The sequence below is a fragment of the Haliotis rufescens genome, unplaced genomic scaffold (genome assembly GCF_023055435.1).
Source record: "Haliotis rufescens isolate VD_foot unplaced genomic scaffold, xgHalRufe1.0.p SCAF_13, whole genome shotgun sequence".
Classification (NCBI taxonomy): Eukaryota; Metazoa; Mollusca; class Gastropoda; order Lepetellida; family Haliotidae; genus Haliotis; species Haliotis rufescens.
The window spans coordinates 13,432,905-13,451,182 of record NW_025963813.1 but is presented as its reverse complement, the minus strand read 5'-3'; the positions used below and the strand labels follow the sequence as shown (position 1 = coordinate 13,451,182).

At 42.3% G+C, this 18,278-nt stretch overlaps 2 protein-coding genes across 2 annotated transcripts; both read left to right on the top strand.

Annotated features, from left to right (window-relative positions):
* The first annotated feature begins 38 nt into the window (after positions 1–38).
* On the top strand, positions 39–7,991 carry LOC124121540 (DNA-directed RNA polymerase II subunit RPB4-like). Its single transcript, XM_046484560.2, has 5 exons — positions 39–189; positions 437–494; positions 4,399–4,521; positions 5,511–5,606; positions 7,114–7,991. The coding sequence occupies exons 1-5, from the start codon at positions 45–47 to the stop codon at positions 7,190–7,192; spliced, it is 501 nt and encodes a 166-aa protein (XP_046340516.1). The 5' UTR covers positions 39–44; the 3' UTR covers positions 7,193–7,991.
* Positions 7,992–10,837: 2,846 nt separating this feature from the next.
* Positions 10,838–17,562, top strand: LOC124121566. Its single transcript, XM_046484581.2, has 4 exons — positions 10,838–12,177; positions 14,802–15,010; positions 15,972–16,067; positions 16,694–17,562. Exons 1-4 carry the CDS (start codon positions 11,571–11,573, stop codon positions 17,111–17,113), a joined length of 1,332 nt encoding a protein of 443 aa, XP_046340537.1. The 5' UTR covers positions 10,838–11,570; the 3' UTR covers positions 17,114–17,562.
* The last annotated feature ends 716 nt before the right edge of the window (positions 17,563–18,278 follow it).

The window sequence follows — 18,278 nt, the reverse complement described above, 5'->3', positions numbered from 1 at the left end:
CTTTACGATTTGCATAATTCCTCGTGTGTCATTCCGGATATATTATGTTTTCTTTCTTTTCGACTTTTGTTCATGTTTTTACTACACCGAAAAAACCGGAAGTTTATCAAATTCGTGTCGGCAACATGGCGAGCGTTTTGCCATCAGACCAGCAAGAGGAAGATGCCTCAGAATTACAGTTCCCTAAAGGTAACTATTTGAAAACTCTGTAAGTTCGTGTGTGTCTGTTTGAATGTTGAAATATATCATCGCGTTTAATGGTTATGTAATACTATGTCTGAATCTACTGATAGTGATACAGTTTTATGTGTGGCATTGTTTATGTTTGAGGACTGTGTCATACAGTGTGTGGACCGGTCATCCACATGTATGAGTTTGTCTAACCATATTCATTAGCGTCACCACCCACCATGCTAACGATCCGTCTTTGTTTCAGAATTCGAAAATGCTGAGACTCTGCTGATATCGGAAGTACAGATGTTGTTAGAACATCGGTATGTATGTCATAGGAGTATTGTGTTCAAATTTCGCAAGACTGCAGTTTACCAGGCGCAGCTATGGTACTATAATGTTGGCTTCGTCAGTGGCCCAGCCAAGCACTGCAAGCCTCGTCTATTCTCTGGGTAGTTGTGTCAGCATGGTTAGGTCAACGGGTGCAGGCGAAAACGGCACCGCATTTGGCGAAAACGGCACCTCTGTTTTTAATAACGATAAGAACGATTTATGCTGCCAGGGTCACCAGGGACTATAAGTTACTTGCGCCTCCCAATCAGAGTCGGCGTGTAAATTGGAGTAGGGGTCTAATTTCTTATGTAAATTTGTTTTAACATTTCTCTATAATTGGTGTTTTGTAAGAGACGATGTGAGTTTAATTTGATTCATTTTACTTCAAGGCATGTTATGTTTTCACAATAAGTTGAGTTGCGTATAGGCTAAGTTGGAGTAGAGGCTAATTTCTAATGTAAACTTGTTTTAACATTTCACAATTATTGGTGTTTGCAAGCGACCATGTAAGTTTAATTTCATTTATTTTACCAAGGTTAAAAAAATAGGGTGCCGTTTTCGCCAGGCAATAGTAGCCGTTTTCGCTTGAGGCGAGGTGACGTTTTCGCCAATCGGTGCCGTTTTGCTGAGGTGCCGTTTTAGCTATAACCCAGGTCAACAACACTGCCAAAACAGGGTAGAGACCAGTTACACACTGACAATTTTTGTGTGTCATTTCTGAAAACTTCTGAGTATAACTCGGGAGTAGTGAACTTTACCGGGCGCACTTTTTCATATCCAATGAGGGCTGTGGGGGCCCGAACGCATTTCGTCGGCTCACCGGCTTGGCTAATTAATTCGCCAATTAGCCGACGCTCTACCACTGGACCACGGGCGCTATCACATGTAATTAGTGCTCGTTTAACGGGTCATTAGCACCCCAAAAACACTCATGCGTAATTCAGTAAAAATTAAATTGCGCTTGCGTGTGATGTCACGGTCTGCTCTCCCATTCTTTTTTCTTGAAACCACAACCGCCATTGTTTATGTCAACATAACCGACCAATTGGATTAACTGGATTAATGCTTGAAAAGGTAAGAATTTATGGCTAACCCTTGCCCTAAGCCAGCTAACCATAAGGACCGAAAAGGGGTGATGGATCGTGAAGTGAGTCACGGTAACAGTATAGCGAGACAGCGGTCGCACTACAGTGCAGTAATTGAGCGGATGATAGAGTTGGACTGCGTCCGGTAAACTGCATTGTTGCCTATAACTGTACAAGTTTGAGTAGATTTCTGTTTTAACACGACGAGAGGGAATCGAAACGGTGAAAATAAAACGTTCCCATTGACTAAATGTACATGTTATTGTCATTGTTTGAAGGGACATGACGTTTGCAAACAACGGCCGTTAATCCCGAGCTTACTCGGCTCTCCTCTGCTGCAGGGTCAACTGACCATGTGTTTGTGTGTGTTGCAAGCAAGCAGCAGCGTTAACTGACCATGTGTTTGTGTGTGTTGCAAGCAAGCAGCAGCGTTAACTGACCATGTGTTTGTGTGTGTTGCAAGCAAGCAGCAGCATCAACTGACTATGTGTTTGTGTGTGTTGCAAGCAGCAGCAGTATACTGACCGTGTGTTTGTGTGTGTTGCAAGCAAGCAGCAGCGTTAACTGACCATGTGTTTGTGTGTGTTGCAAGCAAGCAGCAGCGTTAACTGACCATGTGTTTGTGTGTGTTGCAAGCAGCAGCAGTATACTGACCATGTGTTTGTGTGTGTTGCAAGCAAGCAGCAGCGTTAACTGACCATGTGTTTGTGTGTGTTGCAAGCAAGCAGCAGCGTTAACTGACCATGTGTTTGTGTGTGTTGCAAGCAAGCAGCAGCGTTAACTGACCATGTGTTTGTGTGTGTTGCAAGCAAGCAGCAGCGTTAACTGACCATGTGTTTGTGTGTGTTGCAAGCAAGCAGCAGCATCAACTGACTATGTGTTTGTGTGTGTTGCAAGCAAGCAGCAGCGTTAACTGACCATGTGTTTGTGTGTGTTGCAAGCAAGCAGCAGCGTTAACTGACCATGTGTTTGTGTGTGTTGCAAGCAAGCAGCAGCGTTAACTGACCATGTGTTTGTGTGTGTTGCAAGCAAGCAGCAGCATCAACTGACTATGTGTTTGTGTGTGTTGCAAGCAAGCAGCAGCGTTAACTGACCATGTGTTTGTGTGTGTTGCAAGCAGCAGCAGCATCAACTGACTATGTGTTTGTGTGTGTTGCAAGCAAGCAGCAGCGTTAACTGACCATGTGTTTGTGTGTGTTGCAAGCAAGCAGCAGCATCAACTGACTATGTGTTTGTGTGTGTTGCAAGCAAGCAGCAGCGTTAACTGACCATGTGTTTGTGTGTGTTGCAAGCAGCAGCAGCATCAACTGACCATGTGTTTGTGTGTGTTGCAAGCAAGCAGCAGCGTTAACTGACCATGTGTTTGTGTGTGTTGCAAGCAAGCAGCAGCATCAACTGACTATGTGTTTGTGTGTGTTGCAAGCAAGCAGCAGCGTTAACTGACCATGTGTTTGTGTGTGTTGCAAGCAAGCAGCAGCGTTAACTGACCATGTGTTTGTGTGTGTTGCAAGCAGCAGCAGCATCAACTGACCATGTGTTTGTGTGTGTTGCAAGCAAGCAGCAGCATTAACTGACCATGTGTTTGTGTGTGTTGCAAGCAAGCAGCAGCATCAACTGACCATGTGTTTGTGTGTGTTGCAAGCAAGCAGCAGCGTTAACTGACTATGTGTTTGTGTGTGTTGCAAGCAGCAGCAGCGTTAACTGACCATGTGTTTGTGTGTGTTGCAAGCAAGCAGCAGCGTTAACTGACCATGTGTTTGTGTGTGTTGCAAGCAAGCAGCAGCGTTAACTGACTATGTGTTTGTGTGTGTTGCAAGCAGCAGCAGAGTTAACTGACTATGTGTTTGTGTGTGTTGCAAGCAGCAGCAGTATACTGACCATGTGTTTGTGTGTGTTGCAAGCAAGCAGCAGCGTTAACTGACCATGTGTTTGTGTGTGTTGCAAGCAAGCAGCAGCGTTAACTGACCATGTGTTTGTGTGTGTTGCAAGCAAGCAGCAGCAGTATACTGACCATGTGTTTGTGTGTGTTGCAAGCAAGCAGCAGCGTTAACTGACCATGTGTTTGTGTGTGTTGCAAGCAAGCAGCAGCGTTAACTGACTATGTGTTTGTGTGTGTTGCAAGCAGCAGCAGCGTTAACTGACCATGTGTTTGTGTGTGTTGCAAGCAAGCAGCAGCGTTAACTGACCATGTGTTTGTGTGGGTTGCAAGCAAGCAGCAGCGTTAACTGACCATGTGTTTGTGTGTTGCAAGCAAGCAGCAGTATACTGACCATGTGTTTGTGTGTGTTGCAAGCAAGCAGCAGCGTTAACTGACCATGTGTTTGTGTGTGTTGCAAGCAAGCAACAGCATCAACTGACCATGTGTTTGTGTGTGTTGCAAGCAAGCAGCAGCATTAACTGACCATGTGTTTGTGTGTGTTGCAAGCAAGCAGCAGCATCAACTGACCATGTGTTTGTGTGTGTTGCAAGCAGCAGCATTAACGGACCATGTGTTTGTGTGTGTTGCAAGCAAGCAGCAGCGTTAACTGACCATGTGTTTGTGTGTGTTGCAAGCAAGCAGCAGCACTAGCTGACAATGTGTTTGTGTGTGTTGCAAGCAGCAGCAGTATACTGACCATGTGTTTGTGTGTGTTGCAAGCAAGCAGCAGTATACTGACCATGTGTTTGTGTGTGTTGCAAGCAAGCAGCAGCGTTAACTGACCATGTGTTTGTGTGTGTTGCAAGCAAGCAGCAGCGTTAACTGACCATGTGTTTGTGTGTGTTGCAAGCAGCAGCAGTATACTGACCATGTGTTTGTGTGTGTTGCAAGCAAGCAGCAGAACGAGAGTGCGGAGGAGGAGCAGGAACTGTCTGAGGTGTTCATGAAGACGCTCAACTACTGCTCCCGTTTCAGCAAGTTCAAGAACAGAGAAACCATCGCCGCTGTCAGAAGGTAGAATAAGGTCTCCTGTTGTTCAGTGTACAATTGGTTAAGACTCACAAAGTTGCTAATAGACATGAACAAAACCTTGTCTTAGTCATTGTTTAGTATTTTCAAATCCATTTCTATGAGCCGATGATTACTATTGTTGCCAGGTTGATATTAATGAATTAAGTTTAAGTTAAGCAGAATTAAAAATCTTGACACTTGTGTTTGAAAGCATTTTGGGGTAATGTGCATGTTTTAAGTCCAATTATCAGTACGCCTTAAACATTCAAAGAATAGGAGATGACTCTGAAACAAGTATTGAGGTTTGTGTGAAAACCCCAACTTAATCCATCTTCCCGTGGAAAGAGAGTTAACTGACTGACTGTAAAAGTCCAGTTTCCACCCTAACCAAACTACACTGGTATTATGTTGTTACATTTTGGCTGGACTAACGAGTCTATGCATAGTCCAATCAAAATAGTACAAGAAATCGAAATCTGGTTCGTAAACTGTCTTGCAGATTTCGGTCAATCTTGATTATGGATCAGATCATCCTGACTGGGTGCTACCATTTTGTTTGAAGCAAATGCAAGTGATATGAGAGGTGGAATCTGATTGGTCAAAAGGAGAGGCTCAGAAGGAACACCACTGGTAATAGCTGCTAGCTACGATCGATCGAGCCCAGTAATTCCATCCTAATTCGGCAAGGATGGAAACTGGACTTTTAAAGTCAGTTAACTCTCTTGCCTCGGGAAGATGAACTTAATCATGATGATAAATACTTTTGCCTTTTAATATATATAATTATTGTGTGTCTCATTATGGGGAAATAACCTCTGAAGATGATAAACATAATAATAAATATTCAAAGACGTCCAAGACATTGGCTTTTGGAGTTACAAAATTACAAAAATGAATGATATTTATTTTGTTACATTAATGATTTCCTGCTGCTGTAGTCATGGTTATCTCCATGATCATGATGATAAACAATGCATGTTTCTGTCTTCAAGTTCGCTCATGCAGAAGAAGTTACACAAGTTTGAACTTGCTGCCCTGGCCAACCTGTGCCCAGAAACATCAGAGGAGGCAAAATCTCTCATTCCCAGGTACTGCCCATCAGATAAATAAATACAGCATACATGTATTTCAAAAAGATCAACCAACAACTTATGCTTTCTCTATGTTTACTTTGAAAATCAGTTTCTTTTTATACTGGAGTAATGCAAACTCTCCAGATTGTTGTGTTTTCTTTAAATCTCAGTTGTGAATGATAGAATTTTCATGCTATTTAACCCTTAAAGGATTCCTGGCCCCGATTTCTCCAAACAAACTGAAGTTTTTACTCAAATCTCAAACTGAGTTTTCAAATACTCAGCTGAGTTTGTAACTCAACTGCATTTCTCGAGAGGATTTTGTCTATCGACTAATCTCCTTGACAATGTTGATTTTTGTTTCTGCCTACGACTTCTACGCCAATTCAACACCGCCATTTTATGACCGACAGAAAACCTTAAGTTACCTTCCTACCTAACTCAAATTGTAAACTCAGTTTGAGTTCAAAATCAAACACAGTTTGGTTCGAGAAATGCATTTTGCTGAGTTTTCTCAAATTTGAGTAAAAACTCTTTAAAAAGACTTAAGTCAGTTTTTGAACTTAAGTTTGTTTCGAGAAATCGGGGCCTGATCACATAAGCACCCAGTAATCCAGTCCATGCAGGCTGCAACCAACATTCGGATGGGTTGCTGAGAGTTTGTGATTTGTGTGCTTGCATGTTGTATCCCAACTCATCATTGGTTAACTATAAGTCCTCTTCTAGTCTGGTGTACACTTGATACTTCACAGGCCTCCTCAATAAAGCTTAAATATTCCTACAGAGTATTACAATCTAATAAAATCAGATATTTTACTCTGCCTGAAGATCTGAGGAGGCCCATAGAAGGTCATGTTTTGTGAACGCAGAGCATACTTTGACTGCCCAATTGAAATGAAGAATGTGAGGGTTCTTGAGCCAATCAAATATCAGCTTCTGATTTAATTTCTTCACCTGCTTCTGAAACTACGATCCTAATGAAGGAAAACCACTCCAAAGCACAAATACACCTCAATAGTACATCTTTTTGGATGTCGATGCTGTGACACTCAGAAACGAAATGTTGGGATTTTGTCTGTAGATCTGGGCTGCATATCAGCCTCTGAGAATGTTGGAATATCAACCGACAATATTTCTTATTGTCTCGAGATAAAGAAGAAATTAATCATTATCAACATTACAATGAAATGGAGTGTCCTTTTTGTCAAAGCTTAAGGGAATATGTTCTCCTTTGTTACTCTTATAAGAATTAATCACAAAATAAACTGATGATATGTACATCCAATCCAATTGTAATATACTCTCTGGGTAAATATATGGTTTTAGCATTTAAAAGATTGCAGAAGTACTTGATTTTCACGTAGGACCTATATCCTTTTGCTATCATATATTTGAACAGTGCTTTCTGTCACTGAATTGAATGTGATATGTGGTTTTTATAATGCCCCTTTTACTGAATAAAGTCATTTCATGGCAGCTAAGTGAAAAGATGATATTCTACTACTGTTGTTTTTCTCTGCAGTTTGGAAGGAAGGTTTGAGGAGGATGAGCTCCAGCAGATATTGGACGACATCAAGACCAAGCGAAGTTTCCAGTACTGAGTCCAGCTTCTCACTTGTCCAACCTTGCTGAGGAGACAGGAGTTGTCTCCCTTGCGAGTCTTGACAATGACAGTCGACAGGTGTCAGAAACATTTCAATGTGAATATTTTGTCTGAAAGTAATTTTACCATCTGCCTCCAAATATTATTAGAGGTACACCAACTACTGCAGTATATCTGTGATTTATCATATATATGTTTGTACTCTTGATCACTTTCAAAAGTTCAAGAAAGTCTGCCACAAAAATGGCTTTTAAGATTGTGTTTTCATTTTCTTTTTAAGCTTTGCCTAATTTGACTGTTATTGCATTGGTTACATTGAAACTCCACCTGTTTCAATAAACAATTAATTATCAGGAAATGTCATCCAAGACTTTTGCAAGTGCATTGACCCTACCTGCATGGTGTGAGAATAATTTCTGAAACAGGCCAAAGTATTTGTTTATAAAACTTGCAGTACATGAAATAATTCAAAATAAATACTAAAAATAATGGTTATGATCTTGTCTGGATCCTTTGAACGTGATTGTAGTACCCCAGGTCTCAATATTTATTCCAAATCCACTGGGGAATAATGATCTTAACTTAAGACTTGTACAAACTGTGAATAACTTTGTACATGAATGATCTTTTTAGAAAGATCTTAAAGGCATTGTTTTCAAAATAATTTCCTCATATTTCCATCTTAACAGAAGAGTAAAGACGGAGTAACACTGTTAGTGTGTCATTTATCACATAAAGCAAAGTCTTTGTTCATTGTAAGATAAGTCATGTATCATCAATAAACATTTTATTTGTCACTTCTGGGCTTCATTTCTATATTGTCTTACTAATAACTCTGGGGTGGCCCAGTCATCAGAGGCTCCGCGATTCGCGGTGCAGAGTTGTGTCCCTTGTGCATGCCAGAAACCTATGATTGTGGGTTTCGAATCTCGGTTCGCCCCGATTATGTTTCTAGGTTTTGTCAGCACCATACCCGTGCTCATCAGTTTCACTGAAGTGGTAAACGTCTGAGACCTGTCTCACTTCGGGCTTTCCTTCCACATTAAGCTGACACGCTGTGATATAACTAGAATAATGTTAAAAGCAGCTTTAAACCCAACTCACTCACTCACTCTTTGACTCCGGAATTTGCCATTGAGGTTGTTAAGTCATCTATTCTGGGCCAGGATCTGCCATCTTCCCGAGGCAAGGGTGTTAGCTGCCCTGTTGAAGTCCATTTTCCACACTGAAATTGGACTTTTACAGTCATTTAACTCCCTTGCCTTGGGAAGATGTGATCGGCTGATGATTGGTTTGTTGTCCCATGTGTTTGTTGTCTCTGACATAGCTGCATGAATCGTGGCACTCATCATAGCTTGCATAGTTTCCTATCTTCTTGGTCTGTGAACACCATCCCCTTTGATGGGTTTCACCAAGTAGTAAACATCTGTGACCTGCATCACTTTGGGCTTTCCTCCAACAAACAAGGTGACATGAAGTGAATCTCTGAAGTACTCTTCAAAGCAATAGTATTCAATGGGTTGTTCTTTATCCCAACTGGGGCGGTCGGGTAGCCTAGTGGTTAAAGCGTTCGCTCGTCACGCTGAAGACACAGGTTCGATTCCCGACATGGGTACAATGTGTGAAGCCCATTTCTGGTGTCCCCCGCCGTGATATTCCTAAAAGCGGCGTAAAACCATACTCACTCACTCACTTTATCCCAACTGCCCATTTCTGGTGTCCCCCTCCGTGATATTGCTTAAGTGTCTGCTTAATGCCGCCGTGCAAAATCAAACTCACTCTTACCCAAATTGCCTATTGGAAGACTAGTTGTCTAAGGCACCACAATTCGCTTTGCAGAATTGACGCTTTTGACGTTATTATTCAGATATTATGCAAATAGTATTCAAAACAGTCAGTCAGAGTGAGTTGGGTTTACGCCGCTTTTAGCAATATCACGGCGGGGACACCAGAAATGGGCTTCACACATTGCACGGATTTGCAAAACATGTACGTTAACTGGGCGTCGACAGATATTTTACACATCCTTTCATGTTATTTTATGAAGGTACTCAATTGATTTGATGCACTTCGCGAGATAAGGCCCGTTTTATTACAATATAGATCTTGATTATCGATCAGATCATCTTGACAGGGCGCCGTTATTTTGTTTGAAGCAGTTGCAAGTGATATTTGAGGTGGAATCTGATTGGTCAATAGGAGGAACATAGAAGGGACATAATTCGTAATAACCACTTGTGGTGCCACGATTGACCCTTGAAATTCGAGCCTTGATTTTAACTGGATTTTTATAGTCAGCGTTAACGCTCTTGCCTTGGGAAGATGGTCACTTTTAAATGGGAAAACCCCTTGTGAAGTATGTTTACCACTCAGGCGCAACCCACAAGCAGAGGTATAAATTGTTGACAAACCAAAATTCACCAGGAGGAATGTAGGATTCGAACCCACGATAATAAGATTCTGGCACGACCAATGACACAGTTAAATTCGGCACCTTAAACGACAATGTCATCCGTATCCCATGGTCCATACAATATTTGATTACTTAATAGCATATTAAACTTTTGTGTAACAAATCCGGGGAGAAAAAAAGATCTCCAGCAACCCATGCTTACCATAAAAGACGACTATGCTTGTGGTAAGAGGCGACTAACGGGATCGGGTGGTCAGGCTCGCTGACTTGGTTGATGCATGTCATCATATCCCAATCCCGATGCTCATGGTGTCAATCACTGGATTATCTGGTCCATACTCGATTATTATTCAGACCGCTATCATATAGCTGGAATATTGCTGAGTGCGGCGTTAAACAACAAACAAACAACATAGCGTGTTTATGATTTCATTTTTAATGACGTGACGTGTCTATTCTATTCACATTGTGTGTTGTGTTGTTAAGTACGGTGAACATTCGTGACACCTCCTTCTGTAAGGACAACAAAGATCAACTTCAACATGCAGTACATGTATAATCCACCCACAGAAGTAGTAAACGTTAATCTTCCACCCAAGAGAATAACCCATCTCGATTATCCGATGAAACAGATTCTAACCAAGTAGTAAACATCTGTGACCTGCATCACTTTGGGCTTTCCTCCAACAAACAAGGTGACATGTAGTGATATCTCTGGAAGTACTTTTCAAAGCAATAGTATTCAATGGGTTGTTCTTTATCCCAACTGCCTTTCTACCCAAAAGGGGTCACTCGGGTAGCCTAGTGGTTAAAGTGATCGTGATTAATTCATACGCAGACTGTTTCAAAGATTATGTCACAAAACGAACTGGAAATAATATTACACCCTGAAAGGACGTTCTGTTCATTCTGAAGTGAGCCCTGAACAGGGGTCGCTGTATCGAGGTACGGTAGCTTCTACATAGTCCTCTATGCGTTCTGTGCCAAGTGGGGCTTGGATCCCTCTTCTGTATTGTGATAAAGCACTGAGAGCAGTGTGGGCGTAATCTAAATAAGTGGCATCCATAGCCTCCGCCGGCCTTGATAATTCTTCTAACGCCAACTCGAGTAGAGCAGTCCCGACACCCGGCGACGCCATTTTGAATGCTGTGCCGCGAGAGTGAGTACGCGCCTTCCGTCACCCGATCCAGTTCTGAGGCGTGTTCAGGAGGGCGGGCGCTCGCGATATTACGCGAGCGCCCGCTGTTGAACACGGCTGACCGCGCGAGCGCACGCGTGTACTCGCGATCAAGCGCGGGAGGTAGTTCGCCTAGTCATTCAAGATGGCGTCCAACATTGTGCAAATGATGGAACTGTGCCTAACAAACGGAGATAATACAAAATTGATCCCTCTTTCTGTCTTGTAATAAAACACTGAGAGCAGTGTGGGCGTAATCTAAATAAGTGGCATCCATAGCCTCCGCCGGCTTTGATAAGTCATCTAACGGCAACTCGAATAGAGCAGTCCCGACACCGCCATTTTGAATGCTGTGCCGCGAGAGCGAGTACGCGCCTTCCGTTCAGGAAGGCGTTATAGTGTCTCGCTGTTCGCTCGCGCGAGCGCCCGCCCTCCTGAACACGCCTCTGTTTACGAAAAGGGCAAGCATGTCCTGCCAAATCAACGCCAGTTGAGTTTAGCCTATTTCCGACGCGCACCTGATACTTCATACAATAGGAAATCATTATCTTCTCTTCATACGACAAAGGAAGGTTATCTCTTCTATTGTAAATACATCAGCGGTTTAAATGAAACTTTATCGGATGTCATATGACTGTATTAATGTTGTCACGAGGCGTGAGTGGACAGTTTTAATTTCCTTCCAAACAAAATTTTGTGATCACTTCTTGGCATACCACGAGCCAACAAGGAGACGTATTGAACCCGGAATTGGATAATTTTGAAACAACCTCTATATTTGAAGAAATGTCGGGTAGTAGACAATCTCGGATGAATGTTCAAAACGACAAGCATCCGATACTATCTCCAGCTGACGAAAGCAATGTTGACAATTCCGGCAGGTATCGTGGTACCGGAAACGTGTACCCGTCTGTACCTCCAAAAGAAACTGGACCCGTTGACATTGTAACGCTCCTACATGTGCGCAAGGAACCTCAAACTGGAATAACGGCGAAATTGGGGATTTCAAAAGGGGCGTTAACTGTCTTCATCGCCGTCATTAACATTGCTTCTAACGTCCTCATGAACGTCTCGCTTCCCGTGTTTGCAGGGACGATGGACCAAGTTGGCGGAGACACATTTGTTGTTTTGTTGGTGTCGTCCATATTGTTTCCTCTGCTCTTCGCAGTTATGACTTTTGTCATGAAATACCCAACTGAACGCAGCTTCTCGTGCTTCAAACCAACCGCTAACTGGAAGATCTTGTTACTGGTAGGGTTCGCTACTACCATGAACGGAGTTCTTGTTGTGTTTGCGAGTCCCCCAAGTCGCACACCGCCATATTTGCAAGGTATCCTGGCAACCACCGTCATACCCTACACAGTTGTATGTCGATTTCTCATCCTCAGAAAAGGTAATATGTCATTCTCATGTTGTTGTTTTTTTGTTTCAATGGATAATGTTCGAATGTTTTGGGTTTTTATATTGGAAAGGTAATAATTTTGGGTAAGATTTGACGTATTTGGCCTTACGTGTCTGAAGAGCAGAATGGAGATTGAGTGAGTGAGTTTGATTTTACGCCACTTTTAGCAATATTCCAGCAATATCACGGTGGGGGACACCAGAAATGGTCTTCACGCATTGTAGGAATCGAACCCTACCGCCCCAGTATGGAGATTGAGTGGTGTAGAACGTGCATGACATTGTGTTACAATCACTGAGGCAAAAACCTAGCAAAACCCAAATTTGATTATACTGTAGGCACCACGTCATGTTTCTCATTGCCTCAGAAAGTCCGTGAATGTTTTTTTACACCGTAACCGTTAATCGTTGAGTAATGGAACGACATTATGTTTGAATCTTGAACAGACAAACCATCATACTCGGTCACACATTGGCGTCTGTCCTATGATACCTGCCCATCTTAACCCCGCCTGTGACAATAACAGACCTTTGTTTCTGCTTTTGTAATGGCAGAAAGTCGTCCTTGACAATGGCATGACGTGGCGTATGTCAAAATTGCTTCACTATACGCCAGCTATCAATAGAAGCATGGCGAGCCACGGACACTGTGCATGTATTAGCATGTCATGTTTCAGACAAGGTTAGGCCGCCTCCGTGGTCTTGTGGTAGAGCGTCCGCCCGGAGAGCGGAAGGTTCGGGGTTTGATCCCCGGCCGCGTCATACCAAAATACGTTAAAAGATGGTACTTGTTGTTACTCTGTCTGGCGCTCGGCATTAAGGGGCTAAAACAAGAACTGGTCGGCTCGGAGTCAGTATACTGTGTCTGAGTGGGGTATTCATGTTAAACTGCGGCATGGTATCTCAGTGAGCTAGCACTATAAATCGGCATCAGTCCGGACTAGTACAAGCAGCCACACAAAACACACACACGTACATGCTTGTCGCTATATAAGTGCGACGTTAAACCCCATTTCACCTCACCTCACCTCAGACAAGGTTACATCACATGTATACAAAAGGAGATAACACAGATGCACTGTTATCACCTGGTAACCTTCATCGCTGATGACCATACCTGTGGTGTGGCTGTTGTCATTTTGTGTTAAGTTACTTATCCCCTAATGCCAAGCGTCAAACAGGCACCATCATGGACCATCTTTAAACGTCTTTTGTTTAACACGGCCGGAAATCGAACCGCCGGCATTCCGCTAGCATTCGTCACCACTCGCCCCTTTCCGTAACCTGCAAGAAGACCCGTCCCCCTATCTATGAATGTTATGTGCGAAAATACGACAAACCAATCAGAATGCGCGTATGATTTCAAGTTCTTCGTCAAAGAATCCCTCAGAAATAATTTTTGATTTTACATATGTCTTGCATCTAAAAACGTACCCATGACACAGGGAATGTGTTCAATCATACTGTATATTTCCGCATGTCCCGATATGCTTTAAGTTGCATCTAAAATAAATTATAATATATGGGGATATATATGTGAACCATTACGCAACGAGTTGACAGTTGTTTTAGGTATGCCCCTTGGCGCTAAGACGGAACCCGGTCGCAAAAATGGCCATGAGAGGGGCACGAGTCGCTATTCGGCTTGTCCCGGAATAACACGAGTTGGTCACGAATGTCCGGGGAGACGCCCAACCAAACAGATCACGGCGGTGCCCTTACCTGATGAAGAGATCCCTGGGCTCATTATGTCTCCAGCACCCGTTGCGTGTCGCAACATCCAACTAAATGACAAACGGACGGTCGCAATATTTGACATACCCCTTATGCTATCAACCACTGGTCCTATAGAATTTATTAACATGCTGCCCTACACTGACATCAGTATAAAACAACATTCAGAGTAAAACTATATTATTTGCTTCTATGCCCTACGTGTACGATCCTATAATCCAGACAATCCTGTGACATAATAGTGCGTTTACTGTTTTTGTTGAAAGTAAAATCGATGTTAGTTTTGAATTAAGTCTGTAAAAGTGCATGGATGTTGGTTGGTTGGTTGTTTAACGCCGCACTCAGCTATATGACGGCGGTCTGTAAATATTCGAGTCTGGACCAGAAAATCCAGTGATTAATATCATGAGCATCGATCCACGCAATTGGGATCGATGTCATGCATCAACCAAGTCAGCGAGCCTGACGACCCGATCCCGTTAGTCGGCTCTTACGACAAGCACGGTCGCCTTTTACGGCAAGCATGGGTTGCTGAAGACCTGTCCAGCCCAGATCTTCACGGGCAGGCACGGATGTAATTCTGCAGTGATAAGCTGGGCTCCTTGATTGTTCTCGGTAGCTCTTGGTACATAACGATGGACTGTTGTCGTGATATTTTATGATGAATCTCAATATAATTATATATCACACAGTAATTGTATTAAACTGCCCTCCACCCCCCCAATGTATATTGACGATATCGTCACACAAGGCATTCAGACTAATACAGTATTTGAATTGAAAATTTGTTTTCTTAAACCAATAGGAATGCTTTTCACAATAAAAACTCCTGTTTCTATAAAATGCTAAAATACTTTAAAATACATATTATTTATTCTCCAGGTATAAGCATCCGGCGTCTTGTTTGCACCGGGGTGGTTCTCGTCGGTCTTTTCATCACGGTAGAACCCCAAATTTGGGGGCTGGAAGGGAGTGGGGCTGAAGGCTCCGGCAGCTCAGAAAGTATTCTCTGGCCTTGTATATTTGCGCTGGGTTTTTTGCCCGCAGGGATAAGCAGCGTCATCGTGGAGAAGGCACTTCATGGGACCGAGGTAAAAATATGTTCATGTATCCTGATTTAGTCGGTAAAATACTCTTTGTTACCTAACAACGTAATGGTACAATATTCTCTTGCTGTATAGTCGTGTAGACTGATCACATTTGACATAGGTTCATGGTACACACTATTGGCGATGTGATAGCCAAGTGGCATCTTCCTGAGGCAAGAGAGTTAACTGACTTAAAAAGTCCAGTTTCCACCCTTGCCGAACTTGGCTGGAATAACTGGGCTCGATCGTAGCGCCACCAGTGGCTATTACCAGTTATGTCCCTTCTAAACCTCTCCTATGGACCAATCAGATTCCACCACTCGTATCACATGCGTTTGCTTCACACAAAATGGTGGCGCCCAGTCAGTACGATCTGATCGATAATCAAGATCTACATTGTGATAAAACGGGTCTAACATCGCGAAATGCATCAAATCACGTGAGCACCTTGATTAAAAACATGATAAGATTTGGAAAATATCTGCTGACAACGAGTTGGCGGTGCACATGCTTTGCAAATCCTGCAATCGACCTAAATCTGTACGACAGTTTACGAACCGGATTTCGATTTCGGTGCGCGATTTTGATTGGACTATGCATAGACTCGTTAGTCCAGCCAAAATTAGACTCCATAATACTAGCCAAGTTCGGCAAGGGTGGAAACTGGACTTTTATTGTCTGTTAACGCTCTTGCCTCGGGAAGATGGCCAAGTGGTTAAAGCGGTCGCTTTTCACACCAAAGACGTTCGATTCCTGCATTACCCAACACTTGTAAGAGTTGATAGAAATGAGGACGTGGGTCCTGTCTGGTTGTATTCCGGCGTCATCTGACGGCGTATATGGTTGTCGATCACTGGTTCGTCTGGTCCAAACCCTTGACCAAGTTTTAAAACAAATTTAAGTTAATTGATGTTGCAACTTTAATAGCATTGAACAAGCATTATATATGTTATGTGTCTTTCAGTCAGAGTCTTTGAACTTCATCATGTGGTCACAGGTCTTTCAACTGTTAACCATTCTGCCCCTCTTCTGGGTTGACTTCATTCCACATTTTGGAATGGTGAGTATTCCGTTTATTCAGTCCTTTGTAAAAGGCATTGGGATTTTGCCAGGCATTCAATCGGGACAAATATATCGTTGAAGTTCGTTAGTTATTTTCTCCTTGTAAAACAAATTGAAGCTGCCGGGGCAATCTGATTGGTTCAGAAAAGGTGTGGATTCAAACCCCGGAAATCGTTGGACCTTCTTTTAATTTCGAATACCGTTTAAAGGTATCATGTCCCAAATTTTATAAATGTAGCATTCGGCTTGTCGATTTTCACTTATGTTTAACAACCAATCAAATCTGGGCACGCTTGAGTTAGCGCAGACAGACAGACACATTCGTTTCATGACAATCACACTCCCACACATTCATTTTATAACACACACACACACACACACACACACACACACACACACACACACACACACACGAACGCACACACACAATCAAACACATTCGTTTTATGACACCCACACAACCTCGCACATTCGTTATAACACACACACACACACACACACACATACACACACACACTGTCTTTAAAATACACAATTTCTCCTGAAAACTGTAAGAAAAAATACTATTTACATCCTAGTGCGTATGTTGTTTATATAAATTCCTGATTTTCACCTTTGTTTTAGGCTGACTCGATCCGAGAGTTTGGTGGGAACCTCGGAACTGGACTTGGCTGCTGCTTTAGCACGGAGGCTGCATGTAATGGCTTATGGTGGAAACTCTGGTTGTTTCTGATTGGCTATTGCTTCGGGAATCTCTTCCAATTTCTATTAATAGAATACGCAGAGGGCGCAGTGTATGCGGTTGTCGTCCAATCAATGGTGACGCCCTTGGCGACCTTGTTCTGGACTCTGTTCAAGTTTGACGTTCCTAACAACCACTTCTTTTGGTCCCCGGATTTCAACATTACGACCGGCTTCACCTTAGGTGGCCTTGTAATCATCGTTCCGACTGTAATCATGTACAACTATTTCAGCAAACAGGACGCCAAGGAGAAAGAACTGAAGGAAAGTTCTGTCCGTGACATCATTGAAAATCACATGTAAAACAAATGGCGATAAAACCGAAATTGAATTCAGAACGCGACCTCTTTGATAACTCCATGTAAAATAAATTGTATCAGTATTTAAATAGAGTGTAGTACACGACCTGTTTGCAAAACATATGTAAAATATATTACGGTAAATTTGGAAAAGAATAAGAAAAGAATAACAATAGTAACGTTGGAGTTGTTTTTAGTGCACGACCTGTTTAAAAATAGCATGTTTAATACATCATTTTAACTTTGAAAAAAATCAGTGCGCGATTTGTTTTAAAATTACACGTTGATTAAATGATATTTACAACGGAAGAAAAGGTTGGGGGGATTATAAAATATACCGTATTCAACGTAATAAGCGCCCAGGGCGCTCCCAAAATTAGAAAAAAATTAGAATATTATTTTGATGAAAAAAGAACAGAGTTGAAAGATAAATTTCGTGGTTCATGCTGACAGCTTGAAATGTTTATGTACGACAGATAATTGTTTCCAGAATTAAATGGCCATAATTAAGTGTACGTATAACACACGAGTGCGTATTATACGCGAATAAATAAGTCTTGTGTACATTGATCAATCGGAAGGGGTGCTAATTGGGATTGTTCACTAGCCAATATCTTAGCAAATGTCGCCGTGGGCGCTTATTAGAGCGGGGCGTTTATTTCGTCGAATACGCTAGATTATTTCTGCTAACAGTCAACGTCAACGCCAGAAAATATCTGTCGAAAGAAAGGATGATAGAGTAGGACACATGTTGTCAAAGAATAAAGTCCACGTGCATGAAATCATTTAAATCCACATGTAAACTATAAACCAGAAGACCTAAAATAGGAGCCAAGGTTTCTGCAGGATATTATCTTAAATCACTTCATCGTGATAATAAACTGGCGCTAAACAAGTGTCGATAATATTTCTTAATATCAAATTGATATACGAACACGGTTTAATAAATATTACTGATGATTATGGCCGATAGATGGTAATCAATATGACAGTCCAATGACGTACGAAGACGTGTGTAAACATCATGTATATATTTTAACCGTGTTGTCTTGGTTATAACATACGTGCAAACCAATCTTTGCTGGTTGTACTTGGGTGCTAGCATGTCATCGTGTCCCAATTGCGTGGAATTATGTCAGTCACTGGATTGTCTGGGCCAGACACGATTA